The 23,752-nt window shown below is 42.5% G+C and overlaps 1 protein-coding gene across 1 annotated transcript in view; it reads right to left on the bottom strand.

Moving 5' to 3' along the window:
- GLP1R (glucagon like peptide 1 receptor) overlaps positions 1 to 22,679 on the bottom strand; it is a 102,313-nt gene extending 79,634 nt beyond the window's left edge. The window contains exon 1 of the mRNA XM_023924401.2: positions 22,352 to 22,679. Coding sequence (XP_023780169.2) covers positions 22,352 to 22,666 — 315 coding nt within the window. The 5' untranslated portion in view covers positions 22,667 to 22,679. The remainder of the gene's footprint in view (positions 1 to 22,351) is intronic.
- Positions 22,680 to 23,752: the final 1,073 nt, after the last annotated feature.

Here is a 23,752-nt window from a genome sequence, read left to right as displayed (position 1 = left end):
GAAAAATAAATGATGTCATCAAATATATGGGCCCCCTCCAGCCCAGCATGCCCTCACCTTCCATGCTTCCTCAGGACTGGAAGCTTGCAATTATAGACATGAAGGACTGCTTTTTTAACATCCCCCTCTATCCCCAAGATGCCCCAAGATTTGCATTTTCTGATCCCTCCCCGAACAGACAGGCACCCCTAAAAAGGTACCACTGGCTTGTTCTCCCGCAAGGAATGAAAAATTCTTCCACCATTTGCCAGTGGTAGGTAGCCCACATCCTGTCCCCAGTGAGGGTGTCGCTGTGCCACTGATGAAAACTATTTAAAACAAACTCTATATAAGACAATAAAGACAATTGAAGATGCTGGGTTCGAAATCCGCAAAGACAAAATCCAGCACACCTGCCCATGGACCTACCTGGGACTTCGGATTTGTAAGCAGATCTTTGTACCCCAGCAGCTGACCATCCAGGATGAGCCAAAGACCCTGCAAGATATACACCAGCTCTGCGGGTCCATCAGTTTGGTACATCCCCTGCTTGGGATCATGACAGAGGACCTCGTGCCACTCTTCAACCTGCTCCGCAGCAGCGAGGACCTTGACTCACCACGCACCCTCACGCTGGAGGCCCAAGAATCCATTGTCAAGCTCCAGGAGGCACTGTCTTCATGGCAAGCCCACCATTATGAGCCCAGCCTGCCCTTTCAATTGATCGTCCTGGGTAAGGCCCCATGCTTGCACGCACTCATATTTCAATGGGACATTCAATGGGACATTCACAAATAACCAACCAACCAAGACTGTCACTACTCTGCAGGAAATCATGGCTGAACTCATTAAAAAGGCTAGAGCCTATCTCTGCGCTGTTGCAGGGTGTGAATTCACATTCCTTACATTCGCATTTTCCTTACATTGACAACTGGAGATTTGGAGCCTTTGCTCCAGACCAACGAGAGCCTTCAATTCGCTCTCGATAGCTACTCAGGCCAGATTTCTATACACTCACCTGGCCACAAATTATACAAATCCACATTCCATTTGGTCCCTGAATTATTACTTAGCAAAATACTGCTCAAGGCTCTGACTGTTTTTACTGATGGCTCAGGGAAATCCCACAAGTCAGTCATGACTTGGAGGGACCCCAGGACACAGAAGTGGAAGTCTGATGTCCAAGTGGTTGAAGGATCACCACAGATTGCAAAACTGGCAGCCAATGTCAGGGCTTTTGAAAAGTTTCAAGAACATTTTAACTTAGTAACTGATCTAACCCAAATTTGTATAAATTGCTTTCTAAATTAATATACCTCATCTCCCACAGAAAGCAACCATATTATATCATGCATGTGAGGTCACACACCAACCTCCCAGGCACCATCGCGGAAGGATATAGGAGAGCGGATGCATTAGCCGTGCCTGCTGGAGCGGCCATTGTCCCTGACATTTTCATTCAAGTGAAATTGTCACACTCATTTTATCATCAAAATGTCCCTGCATTAATAAGGATGTTCAAATTACCCAGAGATCAAGCAATGACAATTGTTGCCATCTGTCCCAATTGCCAGTCCTTTCAAATCCCAGCTATGAGTTATGGAGTAAACCCCCAAGGCCTTAACAGCTGCCAGTTATGGTAAACTGATGTTACACATATTCCCTCTTTCAGGAGAGTCAAGTATCTCCATGTTTCAGTGGACACATTTTCTGGTGCAGTGTTTGCCTCAGCCAACACAGGAGAAAATGCCAAACATACCATCCAGCATTTTCTCCTTGCGTTTGCTACCCTGGGAGTCCCACAACAAATAAAAACTGACAATGGGCCTGCTTACACCTCTCACAGATTGAGAGACTTTTTCAATCAGTGTGGGGTGAAGCACACCACAGGCATACCTCACTCTCCCACAGGGCAATCAGTTGTGGAAAGGACACATCAGAACCTCAAGAGAGTCCTTGATCAGCAGCAGGGAGGAACAGAGATCATGCCTCCCATTGAGAGGCTCTGTAAGGCTTTGTTTGTTATGAATTTTCTAAATTGTTCATGTACAGAGCCTGACCCCCCTGTAATACAGCACTTCTCCAATTCAACCCAAGCTAAATTCACAGAGAAGCCGCTGGTGCTGATCAAGGACTCTGAATCACAACAAACATCAGGACCTTTCCCATTGATTACCTGGGGGAGAGGGTATGCTTACGTGTCCACACCATCTGGTCTTAAATGGCTCCCAGGAAAAAATATAAAACCATACTTAGGCCCTGCAAAACCTGCACCAGAACCAAATCAATCACAGCCTTCTGAGATTCACACAGGTCCATCGACAAAACAAGCCACCACTGCCTGGAGACAGAGACATCACTGGAGTCCACCAAATCATCCTGCCACCAGAGCTCAAACAAGATCCAAGCCAACACCCAGCTGAAAACCATGAAGCTGCAATTTTTCAAACAAAGCTCCTCTAACTCCCTTCTCCTTTCCCTTCCTTTTCCATATCCTACTCCTTCCACTAAACCTTTACCCATATGTTATCCCCCCTTCTTAATTGCACTGAAATGCACCTCAATGCTGCTGCTGGTGACTGGTCATGCATCCCCTCTGCACAGAATGACCCCACCAGCAAAGAACTACCTCAACCCCAATACCTGCTCCTTTTATATAGTTTTTTAAAGAAAAAGCAGGGAGAGAAGAGAAGAAAGGGGAAAAAATTAACCCCCCTTCAAAATCAGAGTTAATCTTTTTATATTCTGCTATAGCATATGGGAAGCAAAGCCATCCTTGATTTCTTGACCTTCTGGATGCTCCTGAAAATATTTGTCCTGGATGCCTGGCTGGTAGCACAGTCCAAAGAAAACATATGGCTTACCCTTGCAAAGACTCTTAAGCAAGATCGTATGTGCTTGTCCATGGGCAGTGCCACCAACCCTCTATCATCATGCCTGGTAGGAGCTCCTTTGAAGCCCCACGAATACCCATTCATGGGGAAAGTACCCAACCCGGTAGATACTTGGGACGAGTGGACAAGAATCTTGCCTCATGTACCAGAGGAACCCCAGGAACTGGAGCTTTTGGGGTCCTCCAAGGCCACCTATTGTGTAAACTTTGACTATCGCCCAGTAGGCAAGGCATGGCTTGCCTCCAAATATCATAGGGTAATCCAGACAAAGAAAAATGTTTCGCCAAACAGTAAAATTCATAATCAATTTAAGTGGTGCAGCAGCACACAGTTTGCCTCCTCTCACCGTCCCAAAATGCTATCCCAGGGAGTGTTCTTGATCTGTGGGGATAGAGTGTCGGCAGGAATATCCCACTGACTCCAGGGAGGTTGCTTCACACTTGGCCAGCTTACCATTCTCACTCCAAATTCAACCCTGATTTACGATGGGAAAAGAAATGAATTGGCCCACCAAAAAAGAGAACTCACTCAATTACATGAAAACCACGATAGCCAAATTGAGGATTAGTCCTATACAAAGAGGTTAGTGATGTCAGCTTTTTTTACCTTGGGGAGCCACTGCTAAAGGCTTCGGTGAGCTTTCTCACCTGGACTGCTTGCTTGGTAAGCAGGTCAACTTAACCTCCTCTGTACTGAGTGACCTTCTGGCTGATGAAGAGATGGTCAGGCATGCAACGCTCCAAAACTGAGCTGCGATAGACTTCTTGCTCCTTGCCCATGGACACAGCTGTGAGGAGTTTGATGGACTGTGCTGCTTCAACTTAACCAGCCACAGTGAAGGCATCCACACACACATCCAAACTATGCATATCCACAATATGGTTCAGGAACTCAGAATGGAGAAAGAGCCCAAATGGTTTGAAGGCCTTTCTGAAAGTTGGAGACTCAAAGGATGGGTTGCCTCCCCCCGAAAAATATTTTTTGGATCCTTTTAATTATCATTATTTTCTTATGCGTGTTTAGCTGTTGCAAAAGGTTAATTGCAAAGTCTCTGGTAGAAGCTTTTTTTATTAAATAAAGGAGGGGGAGTTGTGGGGCAAAAAAATTGGCCAGCAAAGGAGTTGCGGCACTCCTCTGGAGAGCCTATCCTTAAGCAGGATACTTTTCCTCATAGTGAGAAAGTATCCTACCCAGAGACCTTTGCAAGTTATATATTGATCTATTGTATCCCATTGTTTTTACTCCCTGTCACTTCACCAAGTTACTTGTATCCCATTTGTTACTAGCTTCTTTCCACCCCTCTCTTTCCCTTACATAAACCCCAGGCTTTTTTCCTCTTGCTGGAGGAGCTGCTGCTCCTGGCTCCTTTCACAGAGGGCCCTGCTTTTAATAAAGGCTTGTGCTCTGTGGAATGCCAAACAGTGCTTCAGTCCCTCTCTGTGTCACCTGAGAGCTGCTGCTGGGCTGAGCTGACAATCACTCGCCAGGCTAGGGACATGCCTGTGCTCCTGGGCTTTTTAAAGATGCTTCTTCAGGGAGGTCACAGCACCCCTACCATCTATCCTGCTGCAGTACCTTGACATGTATTTTCAGAGGAAAAGTTTTCTCTCTGAATGAACCTGCTCTGCAAAAGACTTATGTTTTCACCTCAGTTCATCCTTAAAATCTACTTTTGAAAGATTGGCTCATCTTACAGCATAATAATCATCAGCATTTAAAGCAGCATAAACCAGCACCACTGTTTAAAGGCAGTGGTTTCCCTGTGCCCAAAGAATGGTGGTGATTTCCTCAACCAGACCTCACTCTCCTTGTCTCTTTATGATTTATAATGCACTCATACTATCAGCACTGCAAGCCAAACAGCCTTACTCTCAGATGCAAAATCAAACAGGAAAAATGCGTGACAGGCTAAGTTGCTGTGAAGCAGACACAAATGCAGCACAGCTCTCAGTACGACGTAAGAATAATCCGAGTTTTCCACCATCTTAGAAGTGAGTAGTAATAAAATCTTATACACTGTATAAAATTAATTACCAGTATCAAAATGTTAAGCTAGGAGTCAAATATGTTACTCAAAAGAAGCAAAGACATGAGTACTTCAACAACTGGAGAAATAGCCCCTCAATTTTCCGCATCTATGGTCCCTCCCATACAGCTCATGATTTTTCACCTTTTGCAACCACAGTGACCTTGAGGCCAAAGGATTCATGTGATAAACTCATCAATTTCCCACATAGTACATTCTAAAGCCTTACACCAACTGCTGCATCCATTTCACACATGCCAACTTGACCAGAAAATACCCTTCAGAAACAGATCTAATCTTGACTTGAAGACTCTAAGTGACCAAGAATCCACTGCACTCATGCTAGCTGCTACTGTGGTTTATCACCCTTGGTACTGAATTCTTCATTTATTTCTTGTCCAAGTTAAATTAGCCATACAAACGACTTTGTTTAAAAGTAACTACCTTGCAAAACATGAAGTATGTCACAATAGTTTTAATTAATAAGATGGATCTGAAGTAACTAAAATTTTATCTGTCTTAGTTTTCCCAAGATAACAGGTTTGTTAATATTTGTGAGGTTAGACAACTTTTCAGTCTTTCCACAAAACTGGTGGATGCATATCAGATTAAACAGATATGAAAAAGTGAAACCAGTGAAAGCAAACAGAAGTTGAATTTTTCATAGATTGCTATCATTACATACCACGACACTGTTGTGGAGCCATGCAAAGGAGAGTCTAGCTCCTCCACCCCATGGCCATTAAGTGGGTTTCTGATAAAGAAGCCAGTTGTCCTTTAGCCTCAGATTATGCAGACGTGTTAGACAGTTTTATCTTCATTTGCATTTCCGAAACCCTTGGTTTGTACTTGTTGCTATCAGCTTCCTTACCTTTTCATTATACATAACCATTGCAGTTATTTTAGCCACCACTTCCATTTCTTACCAGAACAGTTTAAGTTCTGAGAAGATATCTGCAGAGCTGGAGGTAGTCATGCTTATAGTATCCCCCAATATCTCCTCAAAGTTAAAAGTAGTTGTTCTTTTTATATGATGTTTTCCTTTCACACAATTTTTACTCTTTCAGCTTTGCAGCTTGCAGATGGTAGTTTACATTCTGTTTTCTGTTTTTCCAGTTGGAAGGCATGAACTAGGTAAACAAATCAGAATCTGTAGATGGAAGTGCTGTAGTATCAGGGCTGTGGATCACACCTGCTTTTAGAGATTGGTAAAAATTTTCATGCCTGAACACATTGCCCAAAAAAATTTGTCTGCAGACAACAGTCCCTTTTTCACCTCAGGCCTCTTCTTTGCTTTAGCATTGTAGATTATGAACGCAGAAAGTTCACTGAAGCACTTAGATTTAAAACAGGTAAATAAGACACTGTATGTGAAAGTCCTGCTCAAACATCACTCCATAGATATAAGTAAAAACACTTATTACCCAGTTAGAATTAAAAGTACTAAGGGGAAAAGAAAGTAAAGGCCAGCTCCAAAAACAGGCTGGAAATGGCAGAAACATAAAAACCTTTGTGTTCTAACAACCTGCAGGAACAGCTTCTGTTCAGGTCACTAAGATGCATCCTGTAGGGCAACCAAAATTTATTCAGATGCAGTAAGTCCTTCTGCATACAAACCTCCTGCAACATCCTTTATACAACAATCTCAAATTGTTGAAATAAACAAGTCAGAAAATAATGAAGTTAAATGCTTTACAATTCTTGTATCCAAAATAATAGGTCGTTCAGCTATATACAGTGTTTAATAAAAGGAGGGGAAAAAATAGACAAAAAGACATTTTTATTGGCTTTTCAAAACAAACAAAAAAAAAAAAAAAAATCACTAATGCTCATCACTACAGTATAGTGAAGCTCCAGGTGAGCCCAGAATCTCTAAAGGCTAATCACTGTATAAAAAAGGCAGTGGGGGGAGGCAGGGGGAAGGGAGGAGGGCCAGGATCATTCTAAAAACCTTCATTTTAACTGGAGTTGTTCCAAAGTATCCATTTTATGGAATTCAAGGGAGGAAACAACACAGCCAGAAAAGGCAGTAACTGACTACATGGAGGACAGGAAGACAACACTGTCCAGAACTCGGACATGCTCCCTAGAGGAGCCCACTAGATGAGCAGCTTGGGCAAGCAGACAAACACATATCAGACAGGCGCTTTGTTTCTACCAGAATTTTTAATGGAAAGGACACTAACTCACAGAACATTTCTCTTGTCAGATTCCTTGGACCAGAAATGGTCAAAAACTTAAGAAGGCGCCAGGGTAGAGGAAAAGACAGATGACAGGGAAAGGCAGCTAAAGAGAAAATTATTTAGACAAGACCAAATAGGCTGACACTCTCCATTCCCAACTGTTCAAATACTTTATTTTCCAGTTTGGATCATAAAACTAGATAAAAGCAAAGCATTGCAAAATAAGCATGAAGCATTTAGATCTCAGTGGTAGTGGAAATTGAATATTTCCAGGCCAGCTGCCTGTCATCCCACACTTGAGTGTTCCAAACTTGTTGTTTACAACTGTAAATCTTTCCATGCAAGATAGTAAAAGAAAAAAGGAAACACTATCCCAAGGTCCAAATCTGGACATTTCTCATCAGCTACAAGATGTTCCACCAGACTTGATGAGAGGCTACAAAGACATTTAACACAGATCTTGGGACGCCTGTGCTTCTTTTCTCATCTGACTATTCCATTCTCTAGCTCTGGAAGAAAGCTTTTATTTGAAAGTACAAACACCACATCAGCAAAAAAGAAAACTTATTAGTGAGCCACAAGCTACAGTTAGATTCCTCATCATCAATAACCACTGTCTTGGATGGCACCTCTCCCTTGACTGCTCAGACTAACCATGACTACTGCAGCAACAAGATGGACAGCTTGCTTGCTCCGCACATTCTCCTCTAACCACGTAAAGAAGTTCGAGTACTATCCCCAAAGAGGACCCCCAGTACTTTCTGCAGCTGAAAGCACATACTTTCCACCCATCCTGACACAGGAATTAATCTTCTGTTAAAAAACAGAAATTCAAATTAAAAACAGATTCTGACTAGATTTTCCAAGAGCTTCCTTACAATACACCATACACACCCCTCAAGACAAAAAAAAAAAAAAAAATTAAAAAAAAAATACCCCACCCCAGAAACCCCCATCTATCATCCTTCTAGGAAGATGAAGAGCATGCTGGAAGATCACAGTAAAGGTCCAAAGACAAGACTGCTGTTCACATTTGGAAAGTCTGTGATGCCCTTTTGCAAAAACCAAGCAGTAGTCAAAGCTTCAATAACACAAGACATTACAAAATGTTAACATTACAGAAAATTAAGTCTACTAATATAAGAGCTTCCTCTAGAATTAATATGTCGGGGAAGAGATTAATCCATGTACTCATTAGCCTATTTCCTTACTCAATGTTTAATTGCTGGTGTGGTCATGTAAAGGTCTATCTGAGTCCAATCCAAAGTGATTTTAAGTCTACTGGACAGAGATTTATTAGACCTTTTCACCTCAAAAAAAAAGTCTGGATCAGTGAAATGCTACAGTAAATTGAGTTTATAACTAATTAAGATGGATGAATGGTGGCAGAGTGCAAAGAAGGCAGGAGGAAGGAGTAAGAAAAAAAGCTTCATTCAACCATTACAGGATGTCCCACCACTCATTTAGTATAAGCAACAAGTAGAAAACAGAGGAGGAAATAGAGAGCTCTGACAGCTCAATGACCCACTGGCATTGAGGTTACCTTACACAAATAAATAACTAAGTGGCCCTGCTTGAGCAAGAAGGTTGAACCAGATTATATCCAGAGGTTCCTTCCCATCTCAGCCATTCTCTGGTTCCAATGTCATTTAGGTATCAAAACAAGTGAGACATCAAGAAATGCAGTTTCCAGCTCCAGCTTTGTTTCCTGCAATTTAAAACCATCTCTACTATTGCAAGGCTATTAAGTTAAGAGTTCAGACTATCAAGATATCATTCCTTTATCATTACATCTTATTAGTAATAAAATCAATTTTATTTTACGCAGCTTTAATAGCCTTATTCATTACCACCAAGTGTCTTAATCCCCAATGAGCAATGAACAAATACAGAGCATATAACTAAATAGTTATAGAATCATTATTTTACAATTTTTTTCTAGCAGAAATTTCACCTCTAACTAACTATTGTTAATTAAAAGATAAAATTACTGCCCCTTGGAAGCCCATAGGGAGCAAAGATGAGTGCAATGAATGCAGGTTTTTCAAGTTTCCTGTGTCAACTTTTACTCAATTCAACTAATACAAAGGATTGGCAGGGTCTAGGCTCAAAGCACATCTATCACAACAATAAATGCGATGGCATATAATTTTCTGAAATACTATTTGAACAGGATGTTTCTCACTAGCTTTATATCTGAAAGCCATCCATACCATCTGTGATGCTCTGTATTTCATTTAGAGAGGCTATACATATTAAGGATTTAGGTCTTTTTGAAAGAAGTCAACTACAAACACAATTTATTTGCTGTGCAATTTGTAACAGTGCCACTGTAAACAGCACAGAACAGCATCCTGTCTTTCTTTTCCTCCACAGTGTACTCTGCCTGCAGTGTTGCTGAAATAAAAAAGGAATGGGATCTTTTTTGTTATTCTTATAGAGTGATGCATTTCAAATGGTACTTGATGAACTTGTCTTCATTAAAAAACAATAATGAAAAGGGCAGTATATTAGAGAATATCACAGCATCTAACAAAAGCAAAGACCAATTGCTATTTCAAATAATTTAGACCAAATAGTACACCTTTCACTTTCCCATCATAAAGGAAAATTCATTCTGCATATAAAGCTTTATACAACAGAACAATTGCATTTGCAAGGAATAGGATGATGATGGAGATTGACCTAAGTGGTTATCACTGATCTAGTGACATATAGCTGTATATATTATTTGTAACCCATCCACAGCTCTACCAACATCCTTTTAGAGGTGATTTAGGAAGAAGGTAAAGCGCTGTTGTAATCCTCCTCCTGGTAGGACCCCTCTGTCCCACCCCCCGTGGTGAGAGCCTGCTTGTCTCAGGGCACAGGCAGCAGAGGGGGTCCTGGAGTGGATACAACACGGATTCAAAGTATCTAGACACAGGAGGCTCAAACTTGCTGGAATAATCCCGGGTTTATTGTCTGTCGTCCATCCGGGGCAAGAGACTGAAATGCCGTGGGTCTTATCTCTTATACCAGGGGGCAGGGGTAATCAGGGGATGCAGGGAGGTCACAGCCAATGGGAAGGGGGAAGGGAAAGAAGGTTTTCAGGTAGGAACTAACATTACACAACCAGAGGTGAGTTTTACCCTTGGGATATACCAAGATTTTTAGATGCACTACAACAAAGTGCTTCACAGGATCTAATTCCTTCCACAACAGCAGTAGCACCTCTGATGATTTTGGGGTATAGGAGAGGAATTGTTAACCTCCTAGGTATTGGTGTTCCCCTCATACTTCATACTTTCTACTCAATTTCACATACTCAAGCAGAGTGAAAAATTCAAGCACTGATGCTTATGTTCTCCCTCTCTCTGAAAGGTACAAAATGTGGATTTTTGTGTGCAGATCTCTTCAGCACAATACAGAGAAGCTTCTGTAGAGAAGTGACAGCCATAAAGACAACATATTTCTGGACTTTGCAAATATGACAGGTACTTTGCTCTGACACCCTATTCCAGCTCTCAGGGTACTATTTTGAGCCTGAACAACCCAAAGATTACATTGGGATGAGTAAATTAATAGTTTCATAAAGTAGTCATTGAATAGAACATTCTGTAACCTATAAACCAGGCCTTTTGAGTTTCCTGTTTTCCCCCTTCCAATTAGACAAAGTAAGACATCTGATATTTCACAAGGCTTTTTACACCCAACCCTTTCTGCATATCAAAATGACTTGCAGCAAGCCCTATGTTTATTTGATATAGTTTATTTCACACAGAAGAAAATATAGTTTCACAGTAGCTTCTGTACAACATTCTATACATGTCAGAGGAGAAACAAAGTTACCAATTTCCATCCTGAAGAAGATCCATGAATAGGCTACTGCATCGCCAGGAGCCTTTGCATGTCAGGAAATGAATCTTGTGAAACAGGACTGCAGGTATCAGGCACCTCAGTCTCTCCAAGAAGATTTGAAATATAACAAGAACTACATTTTCACACCACAGCTTAGTAGTTACATTAAGCCTATACTTCAGAATTTCCACCAGGCACCTGCACAAACTAGCAGAAGCAACAAACAGCCAAAGGGAGTAAGTCTTCTGCCTTTATTTTACCTGCAATAGTTCAGAGACAGTCTCCTTTACAGGCAAGAGCAAAAACAACTGCTGAGTTGCTGACAATACGCATGGCACACTGTGCCTAGGATTTATCATCTGCTCAATGAAAAGCTAGGAGAGAGACAAATATCACAGGAGGATGTTAGACAGAAGAGATAGTTATTCTAATGTCTCCAACCCTTCCCCAGCGTTGGGGCTTTAGAGATGGACTGCAGCACAGAACGCAGTATTAAGCCAATCCACCAAGGCTCCTCCTAAGATGAACATCAAATGTTTTCCTGTATGCTTTGTGTATACATGACCTCAAATGTAACAAGTGACATAAAAACAGTCTCCCCATCTGACTGAGCCCAAACCCTTTGTCCTTTGCTTTCCATTAAAAGCTGACTATGTCATCTTGAAAAACATTAAAGACTTGGTGATAAGATCTTTGCAATTACAGGGATATATCATACCCCCTCACCTACTATCCTCCTAATGCCTTATATAGAGCAAATTTCAAATAAAAAAAAGAGATGTTCTAGAATGCCTGAGAAGTTCAGTTCTCTTTTTAGAGTGATTTTCAAGCTTGCTTTGGTTTGATTGGGTTTTTTTGAAGGTGGTCAGTGGTTTTGACAGCCATGAAAAGTAATAAAGTAATCCTCTGATTTATCTGCTCTATAAGGTTCTTGGAGAACTGTGGGCCTATTGCTGCAGTTGAGAAGTCATCTGTAACAGCTACAGCTGGTCTGTAAGCTGCACAGATAAACCTGCTATAACAGACACCAATTCAACCAGCCTAAGTTTGTTAGAGAATATTAGTAAACAAGTCTCCAACTATCATAATGATAGGCCAGATTCAAATTCAAACAGGACCCCAGCCAATCCCATTCAATCACTGAATGCAGACATATTATTAGCCAACAAGATGGGTGGTGTTAAGAATCCAGCCAATCAGGTGTGTAAGCATGGGAAATTTGAAGCCACTGTAAAAAAAGGCACCCAACAATAAACTGTGGCTGTTGTTGCATGAACTTTGGTGTGTTCAGTTGCATGCAGTCTCAAAAACTGCAATAGTTGCCTATTTGTCATCTATCCTTTATGTCTCCCAGTCACACTCTATATAGTCATAAAGTCCAATTACACTCATAAGGGTTTCTTTCAGATGTCAAGAAAGATTTAATTGCTAGAAGAGATGAGCATATGCAAAATTTGACTCTGTCTGGTTACATGAGAAATAAACTCTCTGCAAGTCAGTTGTAAAAAAAGCAGAGCTGCAACTGAACAACTGGAATATGCTTGAAGAAAAAAAAAAAAGTGTTCACAATTAAATACATAAGGATGAATGTAGCATCCAGGAGATGTTGCTCACAACATGATATCTATGGAGCAGAACACAAGTAGGAATATTAGCAAAAGAAAGAATACCATAGTTGTTTCCTGTAATATATAAAAGTTTAGTGTTAGCAGAACTCAGAGGAAAAGGAAGATTAATGCCACATATCATGAAATAACCTGGTTTTAAGAGGTGCTATCCACCCATTTTGTTGGAATGACTTTTGTACATCTCTTGAGTGCTTAGTAGACATTAGGGTAAAGCTTGACATCCATTCCTCAACTTGCTTCAGCACACACATCGTGCTCACAGGTAGCTGGACTGCCTTTCAAAGCGCCAGAGAAATACCCACCCAAAGCAAAGCCAAAGCAGCTGGGAGGGCTCTTCTGAAGCTGATCTCATCTGCTTTTGGCTTGTCCACACATAACAGCAACTCTCAGCCATCCATGCTGCCATAAACATATGCTCTGCAGTATAAGAGGACCATTCTGTCACTAGTGGACATGAAGTAGAAAGCAAGGGTTCAATATCGCAAGCAGCCAACGTTTTATTTCCAGGAGGCAGAAGCCTTTATTTCAGCGTTTTCAACCCTTTTAATTAGGTGTTCCAATACAGATTAACGTGATTGGTACAAGGAACAATACCTCCCTCATCCCACTGGTGGCACAAGAGGAAAAAACATCTCAGAACATCTGTGTCATTGTTTTGAGAATTAAAATCTTACACAACAGTCCTTGAGAGAGAAAAGTTTCCCTAAAGACTTTCCCTAGGGAGACAGATCAGCCACTGAGAGCCTGAAACTCTCTCAAGTTCAGAAAATCATGTCCACACTGTTCTATACGCTTCTGCCCTGCACCAGAGACATGTGCAGTGCAAAAGTCTCAGTGGTCACCATTCTTCCCATTTCAATAAGGATTTATAGGACAGCACTGCTCTCCCTCAGGCTGCTCACACAAGTGTTTTGGTTTTCCTGATGCCAGGCCTTTCAGTGTGATTCAGCTTCCAGACTGATGTACTGTGCAGCACCAGAACTCCAGATGTCAGAAGAGTTACCAAAGAACCCTAGTCAGAAATGAAAGTCTTAAGAAGAGTAAAACTTCAGAGATTGTCCTGTGCAGGTGTGCTCATATACACACCCCACATCCCCCTTCCTATTTGCCCTAAACTCATTAAATCTGACAAAGAAACTGCTTCATGGGGAGAAGAGGCAGCTGGGGAGGTGGGGGAGAAGTGCAGTTCTACAGAAGGGACAGGGAAAAATGAGCCTGAACAGTAAGCGGTAAGCAGATATGCTCTACTTACAACAAAATTTAGATGACAGGCTAACTCACGCTCAACTTGTTCTCTAAAGAAACAGAGAACCAGAAGGTAGTGGAAAAAGGCAGGATTCCAAAAGAGTCACAAGCTTCTAAGTGTGCTCATACAATTCATAGTTTCACACACACAAAAAAGTTCTTCAACAAAGGTCCCAACCCTTTAGCTGCTTCCAAGGCACAAACGAGAAAGCAGGTTCCTTTTCCTGAACTTGTCCTAGAGTGCAGCAGACAGCACATAGGTAAAACAGTATCTATCAATAATAGAATGCAAGTTTCAAAAATTGTCCTGAAATTATCAGAGAAGGCACTGGGAGAGTGGCAGGGCATGTGCACAGTGTGACAAGGCAAGAACAGAACAGGTCAGTGCAGATGAGCTCAATGAACAGACAAGCACAAGACAAAAATATGGAAATTCTAAAAGCCAGCATAAAACAATTGAGGAAAAAGATGGTGAGAAGGCAAACTAACAATAAAATGCAACTAATTGAAAGAAAAATAGCAGTCAATACCAGACTACACTAAGACAGCAATCTATTAACAATCAATTATGGTGAAACAGCAATAAAACACTCAGTAAAATGACCAGCTGAAGGAAGTATTTTTTTTTCACATGTCTAAACTACTTCCTCTACACAGTTACCATATTTTTGATTGTTCTTTCTATTAAATTAAACCTCTGTTTTCACTATACAGTAACTGCAGTATTTACAAGACTATTAAGAAACCATATTTGACCTTGGGGCACAGGCTGCTCGCAAGGTTTCATGTAAACATTTGGGAAAGAGTTGTTCATGTTATTATAGCCACACTTAAGCAACCCATATCAATTCATTCACATGTGGCAGTTGTTTATTTCTATGGGAAGACCTTAAAAATTAAGGTGAGGACAACTGGTAGAAATCTAATCAGGTTCTCCTCCACAAAGATGTGCAGTATCCCTGGAACACTGTCTTTAAGGCTTACTGAAGTCCCAATAAAACTGCAGGGAGTTTCCTCTTGCATGGGTCCATATTCCTGGCTATGAGTAGACTCATCCACATTCCTTCAGCAGTGGAAGCAGTGGGCTTTTCATGTTTATGCTTATAAACCACAGATCATGATGCTGCTGCAACTTTTTCTGGAGATTGTCCTCCTGCCTATGAAGACTGATGCGTATTTTCTAAGCTCCTCCACTTTCATACTAAGGCAAGAGATCACTGGAATGCAGAAAGCATAGCCCAGTATGGTTGAAATTCATAAATACCGCTTTCCAAAACTGATAAAAACAGAGCATCGAAGAACACTATTCAGCCACCACCACCAAACGTTTTTTCACCCTTCATAAATTCAAATTTGTTGCATATGAAACTATAACATCTGAAGGGGTTACCTTCTACTTGGCAAGCTAAAGATCCCTAGATACGCTTACCATATCCCTCTTCTAATGCAAAGCATTGGATGCAAACAAATTCAGTCTTTATTCAGTAGCTAGGGTAAGAAGTTTTATTTAATGAAATGAGTTCCTGCTTGATGTTTTAATTTAGGCTCACAAGAAAACAACATTGTAGAGTGTTATGAATTAATATTGTAAATATTGGCTTTTCACAATTATTCTGATAAATATATTATATGCTTTCACTATATTCTTTTCTCTCTTAGCAAGTTATAGGCTTAGATAGGAATTCTGAATGCTAAGGATATGTCTCATCTGGAGAAGGCAAGATAACTCCAACAGGCAAGACAATGGGAGGATCAAGCTGTGGAAAACAGGCTATTATCAGCAGCAGAAAATGGAGAGCAAACTGTTACCAAAAAGCCGGTACCAGGACGTTGGCAAGGGGGAAAGATATGAAGCCCATCTGCTCTCTGAGGACGTATAAGGGGCCTGGACCCTTATCAACAAGTGACCATCTGCAGCAGAAAGGAAACCAAAAACTCCAAAATAATACTGACCAGCTAGAATAACGATAATCAGCAAAAATTATGCTGACCAGCAGAAAATAACATGATCCAAGAAGGTGGAATCAGGGAGGGGACGTGCTTGAATATGCATTAACCTCTCACAGCAAAGATGGGATAAAAAGGACACTCCTGAGATACCAGGTGTGTTCCTGATAACCCACCAGGGCACCCGGCCGTTTTAACCCTTTGCTTTATTTCTTTTGTCTCCTAATTGTCTTTTGTTTATATTAAATTCTTTTTATAATTTATTAAGTGAATCTCATTTTTAAGATAGAGCTTAAATAAAAGGTCTCATATTTGGCTGAATTTTTTTTTTCCAAAACAGAGACATACCTGCTATTGTGTACACTTTTGTTCAGACACAAACTAATACAACTGATGTATTCCACAAAGATACTTGAGGAGGCAGCCTTGATGGCAGTACATACACTGGTTTATCACAGAAATGCAAAAGCTGTTCATGAAAGAAGATGGTAAAAGCTTTCATTTCCCTACAGCATTGGAGAAAGAAACAATCTGTTTTGAAAAGGACTATTTCCAAGTTAAAAACTAGTGCAGGCCCTGTGATTTCACAGATAACAGCTCCTCCTGGTATGTCCTCTCAAGTAACTGGTAATCAATCAATGCAGCAAATTAAAGCCCTATTTACACAGGCTTTATAATACTATACCTTTAAAAATCTGACAGAAGGCAAACAACTGTTTATGTTCTGTAAATCAGGCCCAGTTTCACTGAAGTTTATCTCAGCTAGAGTCACAACTTGCAGAGTGCAGAAGGATTAATTTTGCAAACCTCCATCACTTCCATCTTACTTTGACAATATTCTTTTTTTTTAAGTTCTTCTCACAAAGGAGAGCTACATATCCTTGCACAGCCATAGTATCTGTCCTTCCATGCCCAGCTGTATCTTTCTAGACTTTCCCTTAAATACTTTTGTCCAAACTCTCAGATTGTTTCCTAGTTTGGGGGGGTGGGGAAGTAGTGATGCTGAAGTCACAGCTACAGAAATAGGGGGAAGGATTTAAGAGCTGTTTCACCAACTTAAACTTTCCTGGAACAGACATCAGAGCTTTTAAACAATGCCAAGGACCAAGTCATTGTTCTGTTGTGTGAAATACAGTCCTTTCCTCTGGTTCTTGGAGATCACAGAACCATGGAATAGCCTGAATTAGAAGAGATTTTAAGACTACCTAGTTCCAACCCCTCTGCCATGGGCAGGGACACCTTCTACTAGACCAGGTAGCTCAAGGCTCCGTCCAGCTTGGCCTTAAGCACTGACAGGGCTGGGGCATCCACAACGTCTCTGAGCCTGTTCCAGTGCCTCAATAACCTCACAGTAAACAATTTCTTCCTATCATCTAACCTAAAACTAGTCTCTTTTAGTTTGAAGCCATTCCCCCTTGTCCTGTCACTACGTATCTTTGTCCTAGGCACCTTAAGCCTGAAATGCCATGTGTCATCCCCTCCCCTTCTCAATATAGTTATGTTTGGGATATTGTAACAAGTATCATTTCAATTTTTATAATCAGATTTGCTATGTTAGGCCATCTGGCTTTTTAGCACACACACTGCCACTATCTTAAAAAAGTTTCCAGAAAATTAGGGTTTTTCTAAACAAAACAAAAATTGCCACATTATTTTATGAATACATAAAGATTTTAAACACTTCAGATAGCAATTTAATCCACATTGATTTATATATAATACAATCATCTAATTTATGTTTTACACCATAATAATATAATAATGAACTTAAATAGCCTACAAATATTAAGGTTTTAAGAACCTGGACATATTCCTGGGAAAGCAGCCCATTACCTAGAAGCCAGACAAGTATCCTTGAATGTTAACTACAGCAAGATGATCCAGTGATTCACCCTTTCCTCCACTGCTTTCTATACCTCTGCCAGTATATGCTGCTGATGCTGGTCTAGCATATTTTGATTTGCAGAGTGTGGGCAACAAAAAAAGACCAAAATACAGTTCAGAGAAGCTTTTGGGAGCAGAAAATGGAGGGAAGGAATAACAGAACCTCCAGCCAACCTGCTACTGGAGGGATTTTTACCCAGGTGAAGATCTAGCTTGTTGTAATGAGGGTTGTTACAATATTACTAAGTTAGAGATTGTTAGCTTATGTTTGTAGCTGTTAGCCTGGAATGCACACTCCCTCCAAGACAAAGCTCCTCCCCGCTCCCCCACCCCGTCTCCCTGCCAGGGGCTAGGTTTACCGTGGTTACCGGAGTTTTTCTTCTCAGACCCCTCTGTTTGAGTCCTTGCCGTCGCAGGGGGCCTGCCATTACCCCCCTCCCCCTCTGCCCCGCAGCAGGGAAACAGCGGTGAGCCCGATAGAGTGGAGAGAATGCGCCGCTGTCATTTCCAGCGGTCAGAGCCGCTCTGTGTTATGGATGCTAACTATGAAGCAGGGAGCACAGTGCCTGTGGAATAGCAGGCGCATAACTTTCTCAGTCTTGACTGAGAAAGTGGCCTGGGAAATCATAAGGAGGAATTAAAACAATCCTCAGAGATAGAAAACAACCTTGCAGGTGTTGTTTTAGTTTCTTGTTTTCTTGCAAGAGAAGGTCGAGGGATGGTGACCCCACTGACCAATGATGGTGATGTGTTAGTTCACTAACCAATAAGAGTTTTACTTTTCTGTCCTTTCACGTATCGGTCTATAAAAAATATCGGAGGTAACAAACCAAAGAGAAATTCTCCTGTTCGATTCTCATGAGAGTCTGTGTCATTCTTCTCGCCGTTCCCAATAGAGCAACACCGTGTTTCTCTGGCCCCGGCACGGGAAGGCGTGGGAGTAGTCCCGACAGGTGAGCTAGCTCCCAGTGCGCGCGGGAACTCCAGCCTTTGTTCTCCCGGTCCCTGTTTGAAGTTACTGCCTCTGGTTTCCATGCATTTTCTGGTTCCTGTGTCCCATCTAAGGGAGACCGGTTGTGTACCTTTACCCCCTTCTCCCCCCTGCACTTCCAGGTGTACTCTGTACATCCCACGCATGATAAGATGTTTCTCATTCAGAGGAATGTACGTCTGTTATTACCTTAGCGTGTTTAACCTTGATTTGTAGAAAGTTTGTAAATTTCCTTTCTGTGGAAAATAATTGTTTCTCTCTGAAATCCCCACCCTCCAAAGAAGCTCTGTTAGAAGAAGCACCCCAGACCCCAAACCTTTGTCTCATTCTCTGGAGTTCCCTTCACAGTAATAAATTGTGGAACATAACCCAGCAGAAGGATCCCCCCGTTTCTTTACTTGTTTGAGAGACTTGAGTTCCAAAAGTAAATTGGTGAGCTCAAATCCTAAGCTAAAACCAAATAAAAGGTTTAGCTAAAACTCCTCCTGTGCTCGAGCTGGAGTGAAGAAAAAACCCATCTCTGAGCTAGCTGAGAAACTCTGGGCTCAGGTCACAGCTAACCAAGATGCAGTCCAACTCACCATCCTCACTTCTGCAAGGAGTGTTTACAGGAGTTTACAGGTTCACTTTTTTTTTTCAGATAAGCTCTACAGTCATTTTACCACCCCAATGACTCCTAAAGAACACTGATCTACAGGACAGTGGTAATCAGGAGCCATAGTTCAGTTTTCTCAGCATTCGGGGACATAACAAAAGACAAGAAGTCAAATTAGGCATGATCCTACAAGCCTGGGCTGGGGCATGCAAACACTTTGGGCACCTCCATGCCCTCAAGGGCAGAGTACAGCAGACTAACAAGGCACTTAAAACCACCCCCCTCACATTGCATCTTTTCTTCACAACTTATCAGGATTTAAAACTAGCCCTCCTAGACACAAATACTCAATCCTACACACCCATGGTTAAAGAAGCAGATGCTGCATGCAGAACTAGAAAGCAGCCATGGCAGGCTTTGGAAGGGTGAGCAAGTAGCAGTAATTAATTATACATGCCTCTAATACCTGCAACCGAACAAAGTCATGCTGGTGATGGGGAGAACAGCTGGCTGCTGTATCTAAATAAGCCTCATTAACACAACAGTAACTGACAGCAGCAGTAGTAACATACATACACCCACACTCAATGTTGATATTTACATGTGTGTTTTTCTATTCATATACCAGTACACTTCAGAAACAAGAGGTGAGGAGAGCAAAATATCTATAGCCTTGCCACTGAATTAATCTGTTTCTACTTCTACCCAGACCACCTCTATTATTCCCATTTCACCTTAGAAACAAAAGCATGGGTTGTTTGAAGAACAGAAGCCCCCAAATCAAAAGTGTGGCATAACTCTTTTCTGCACTTCACTGACATTTAAACTACTTTTTTGAGATTATCTTATCAAACCTTTGAGCAAAAGTACTACATAGAAAAGCAGGATCTGAAATCCAAATCCAAGAGAGAGCTGGATGGCAGTGAACCAGGGGCCAGCTGCCTGTCAGCTCTCTCAGCAGCAGGGCATCACTGCTCAAGGCCAAATAGGAAAAGGACACAAGTTTGTCATTAGTAATGAGATTCTGCAGTGGAACCTTGTGCTGCCAACTCTTGGCAATTTTACTACCCTCAATGCTGTAAGGAAGATCTAGACCTAGGAATTACCTGTCACCTTGCATTTAAGATTACAGCATGTAAGCAACACCTCCTCAGAAAGCTACAGACTAGAATTTTTCTTCCTTCTACATACAGTCTCAGGTTTCTCTTCTTCCTCATCCTCACTTTTTTGAGGGGCTGAGGGGAGAAAGTCAAGATAAAACATTAGTTGGAGCACCAATGAAATTCTTCTTCCCTCAACTCTGTATCACATCATTCTGCCTTCCTCTCACACCTGTTTTTCACAGATTTTACTACCCACTATTGCCTGCACAGTGATATTTTAAGTTTCCTTTAAAACTATTCTAAACTGAACCTGAGAAAATAACTCAGACAGCCAGTCTTATACTTTTGTACACTTATGACTGAGCAGAGTACTTCATTCTGTTTCTCAGCATACAACAAGCACAATCACAGCTCTAGAGACATTGTCAGGTAAGACCCTCTGGTGTTACTTGTTCTACTGCATGACTAAAGTTACCGTGTATAACTATATAGTGTTGAGGCCATGGAAGCCTCTTTCTTCTCACAGTTCTTCATCCAGGTAGAAAAGGCGTCTTGGCTTAGACACGCACTTCACCTTGATTATCTCCTGCTGGCAGCTCCACTTATAGTTTGCTCTGTGGTCAAAGCTGCAATAGCTCAGGGATTTAAGCTGTCAAATATCAAACACCTGCACAGACGGAAGCTGCCCAGCCTCTATGGGCCCATGCTACAGTATGTGATCATCTTAACTGTTGTAGTTAGGGCCTAGCGCTGTGGAAGAATTTGGGATGTAACAGAAAGTTAGCAGACCCCCTCTCTGCTAAGACAGTAAGTTCTCTTGCAATTAGCCAATAGCACCCAGGTGTGATGTATGTAGATGGGAGTAACACAGTGAACCTAGGCTATAAAATGCTAAGCTTCCCTGCAATAAATCACCATTTTCGCCATCCATCACATTGATGCTGTGGGAGATGGACCGCGCGGTTGGGATAGCCGCCTGTGCTGGAGCCGATCGGGGTGTTTATCTTGCTTTAAACCCAATACTTAACAATGAAGCGATTTTCCTAATTTTGGAATTTTCCCTAGGGCAAATTGTGCCTGTTGCACCCTTAAGGGCCTGAGGTGGATCACAAGTAAAACAAACTCACCAAGAAAACCCAACCTGTCAGACAACCGTACAGGCTTAGACCCATAATTTGGTATTAAACAGATCCTCTTAGTGCTATATTGTAGAAACCTGTAACCTCAAAAGCTTTTAGCAATTGCAAAGAAACTAGACAGTGTATTAGGTCCGTCATCAGACACACTGCTCTTTCCTTGACCTCTGCAGCCCACAATGCCAGCTTTGAACCTTGCTCTCCCTACAGCAGTAGCCTCCTGCTGCCACCCCAAGACTGTAACCTCCATCTCTCTCCATAAGTTTCTCTTGCACCTCTGTCCCCAGGTCACCAAACCAATCAGCCTTCTCTGTCCATCATCCCTTCCCTAGCCCTGCCCCTTTTCCCCATTGCCTCCCCTTGCTCTTCACTCAGATTATATTTTGCTTTCCTACGCTCAACACTGTGTCATAGCCAACGCTACAATTCCCCGCTAGCGCGCTGCTCTGGTTTTCCCACGGCATTGCGTTTGTTTGCCATTACAGACACGCGTGTGGGTGCCGGGGGGAGCATTACCTCGAGGACAATACACTCGCAGTAGCAGCGTCTCCGCTTCTTCCCACCACTCCGTTCGCTCTAAGCCCACGCCCGCCCGTCGAGACCCCCGGCGGGGCCGCACGCCTCCTAAGGCGGGACCCACGCCCAGAGAATTCCCCACGCTTCAGTCCCGCCGTTCCCGGCGGCCGCCGCTTGTGCTGCAAGTGTTGGCGAGGGTGCTCAAAAAGTGACGGGTTTGAAATTTCTGTCTTCTCTTCGAGGCGCGTCCGAAGCCGCGGCTACGGCAGCAGCGCGGGGGAGCGCAGCCCCCACAGGACGCCCTGAGGGCGCCGGCCGGCCCGGGGCAGCCCCACGGGGTAGGGGAGGCTCCGCAAGGCCCCCGCGCCCAGCGCAGGCACTCACCCTCCTCACCGGGAGCGACCTTCCCACGGTCGCCAGCAGCAGGACAGAGAAGCCGAGCGGCGAGAAGGGCATGTCCGGGAGCGATCCCCCATGCGCGGGGGTCCGGCAAAGCTTCAGCTCCCACTCCCCACAGAGGCTCCGCAACTGGCACAGCGGAGCAGCGGCAGACAGGCAGGGGGCTCCAGCGGCCGCTTTTGTAGCGGCGGCGGAGGCGGGGAGGGGCCGGCCCAGGTACAGCCCGGCCCGGCCCAGCCTAGCCGGACCTGGCCCCGCCCGGCAGACATGAGGAGCCGTCGCGGGTGGCGGACGCTCCATGGGTGGACGGGCGGGTGTCGGGAGACTGCAGCGCCAAGGATTGTGTCGGGGAGGGGAAGGGAAAGAAAAAAGTGGAGGCAGAGCCTCTACGATCCTGTTCCCCGCCTTTCCAACTCCTGATTTTCTTTTATTTTACTCCGAATCTGTTCAGGCTTGGGCATTTTGGTGACCTTCGTGTCGTTCGTGATGTCCAAGTTTTATTAGGTTTAATAACAGTGAATGCAATTATTCATTTATAATCTGAATTTGCAGAGCTGCACGCAGAGCAGATCAGATCTTGGTTGAAGGTCTTGAAGACGGGTCGCAGGTTAGTTCTGGCACTACCATGATGTGCAAATCTGGAGGATTTAGAATACTTATTTTCCTAGCAAAAGAAGGCTCTGAATCTGCTTTGTACTAGATTCATATTACTGTTCTTACTTACTTTGCACTGACCAATTGAACCAGGAAGTGGGCAAAATATTTCACGTCGGTCAGTTAGATGCAGCTATAGAATATAAACAAGTTAATAGCTTAAATATTAATGATGTGTAGTAGTTTTAAATACAACACAGCATCAGTTTAATGCTTTAAACATGTAACTAGTTTGAGCATTGATGCTGTAAGATCATGAAATCGTGAAATTCCTCAGTGTGAATTGCCAGGGCAGCACTTACACCTCACCAGCTAACTCAGAAGTAATCTGCCATGGTGGTTTGGTTGACTGAAGGCTGAAAAGATATTTCCTTTAACTTTTCTGAAATAAGAAAAAATAAAGATTAAAAATAAATGAATAAAATTACTACCTTCAGGCCAGGCAAAAGCAACCTTTAAATAAAGAGCAGTAAACCTCTTCCACTTGGATAGCACTGCCAGCCTTAGCATAGTGTACCTTTTTTACATGCTGATTTTTACTGCTCTCTATTGTTTCTGCACTAGGCTTATTAATGAAATTCTCCAGTTAAGACTTCTGCTTTCTGAGATGATTCCCAGCACCTGTGTGCAGTAGAGGCCAGCTGCTTTTGCCAGACCTTAGTAGACTCATGCTTCCATTGAAATGCTGCATGAGGGCAGTGACGTATATCCTGTTGGAAGCAGGAATTTTAC

This window comes from Cyanistes caeruleus, chromosome 2 (assembly GCF_971803275.1).
Source record: "Cyanistes caeruleus chromosome 2, bCyaCae1.hap1.1, whole genome shotgun sequence".
NCBI classification, from domain to species: domain Eukaryota; kingdom Metazoa; phylum Chordata; class Aves; order Passeriformes; family Paridae; genus Cyanistes; species Cyanistes caeruleus.
The sequence above is the reverse complement of the archived record's forward strand: the minus strand, read 5'-3'. Positions and strand labels throughout refer to the sequence as shown.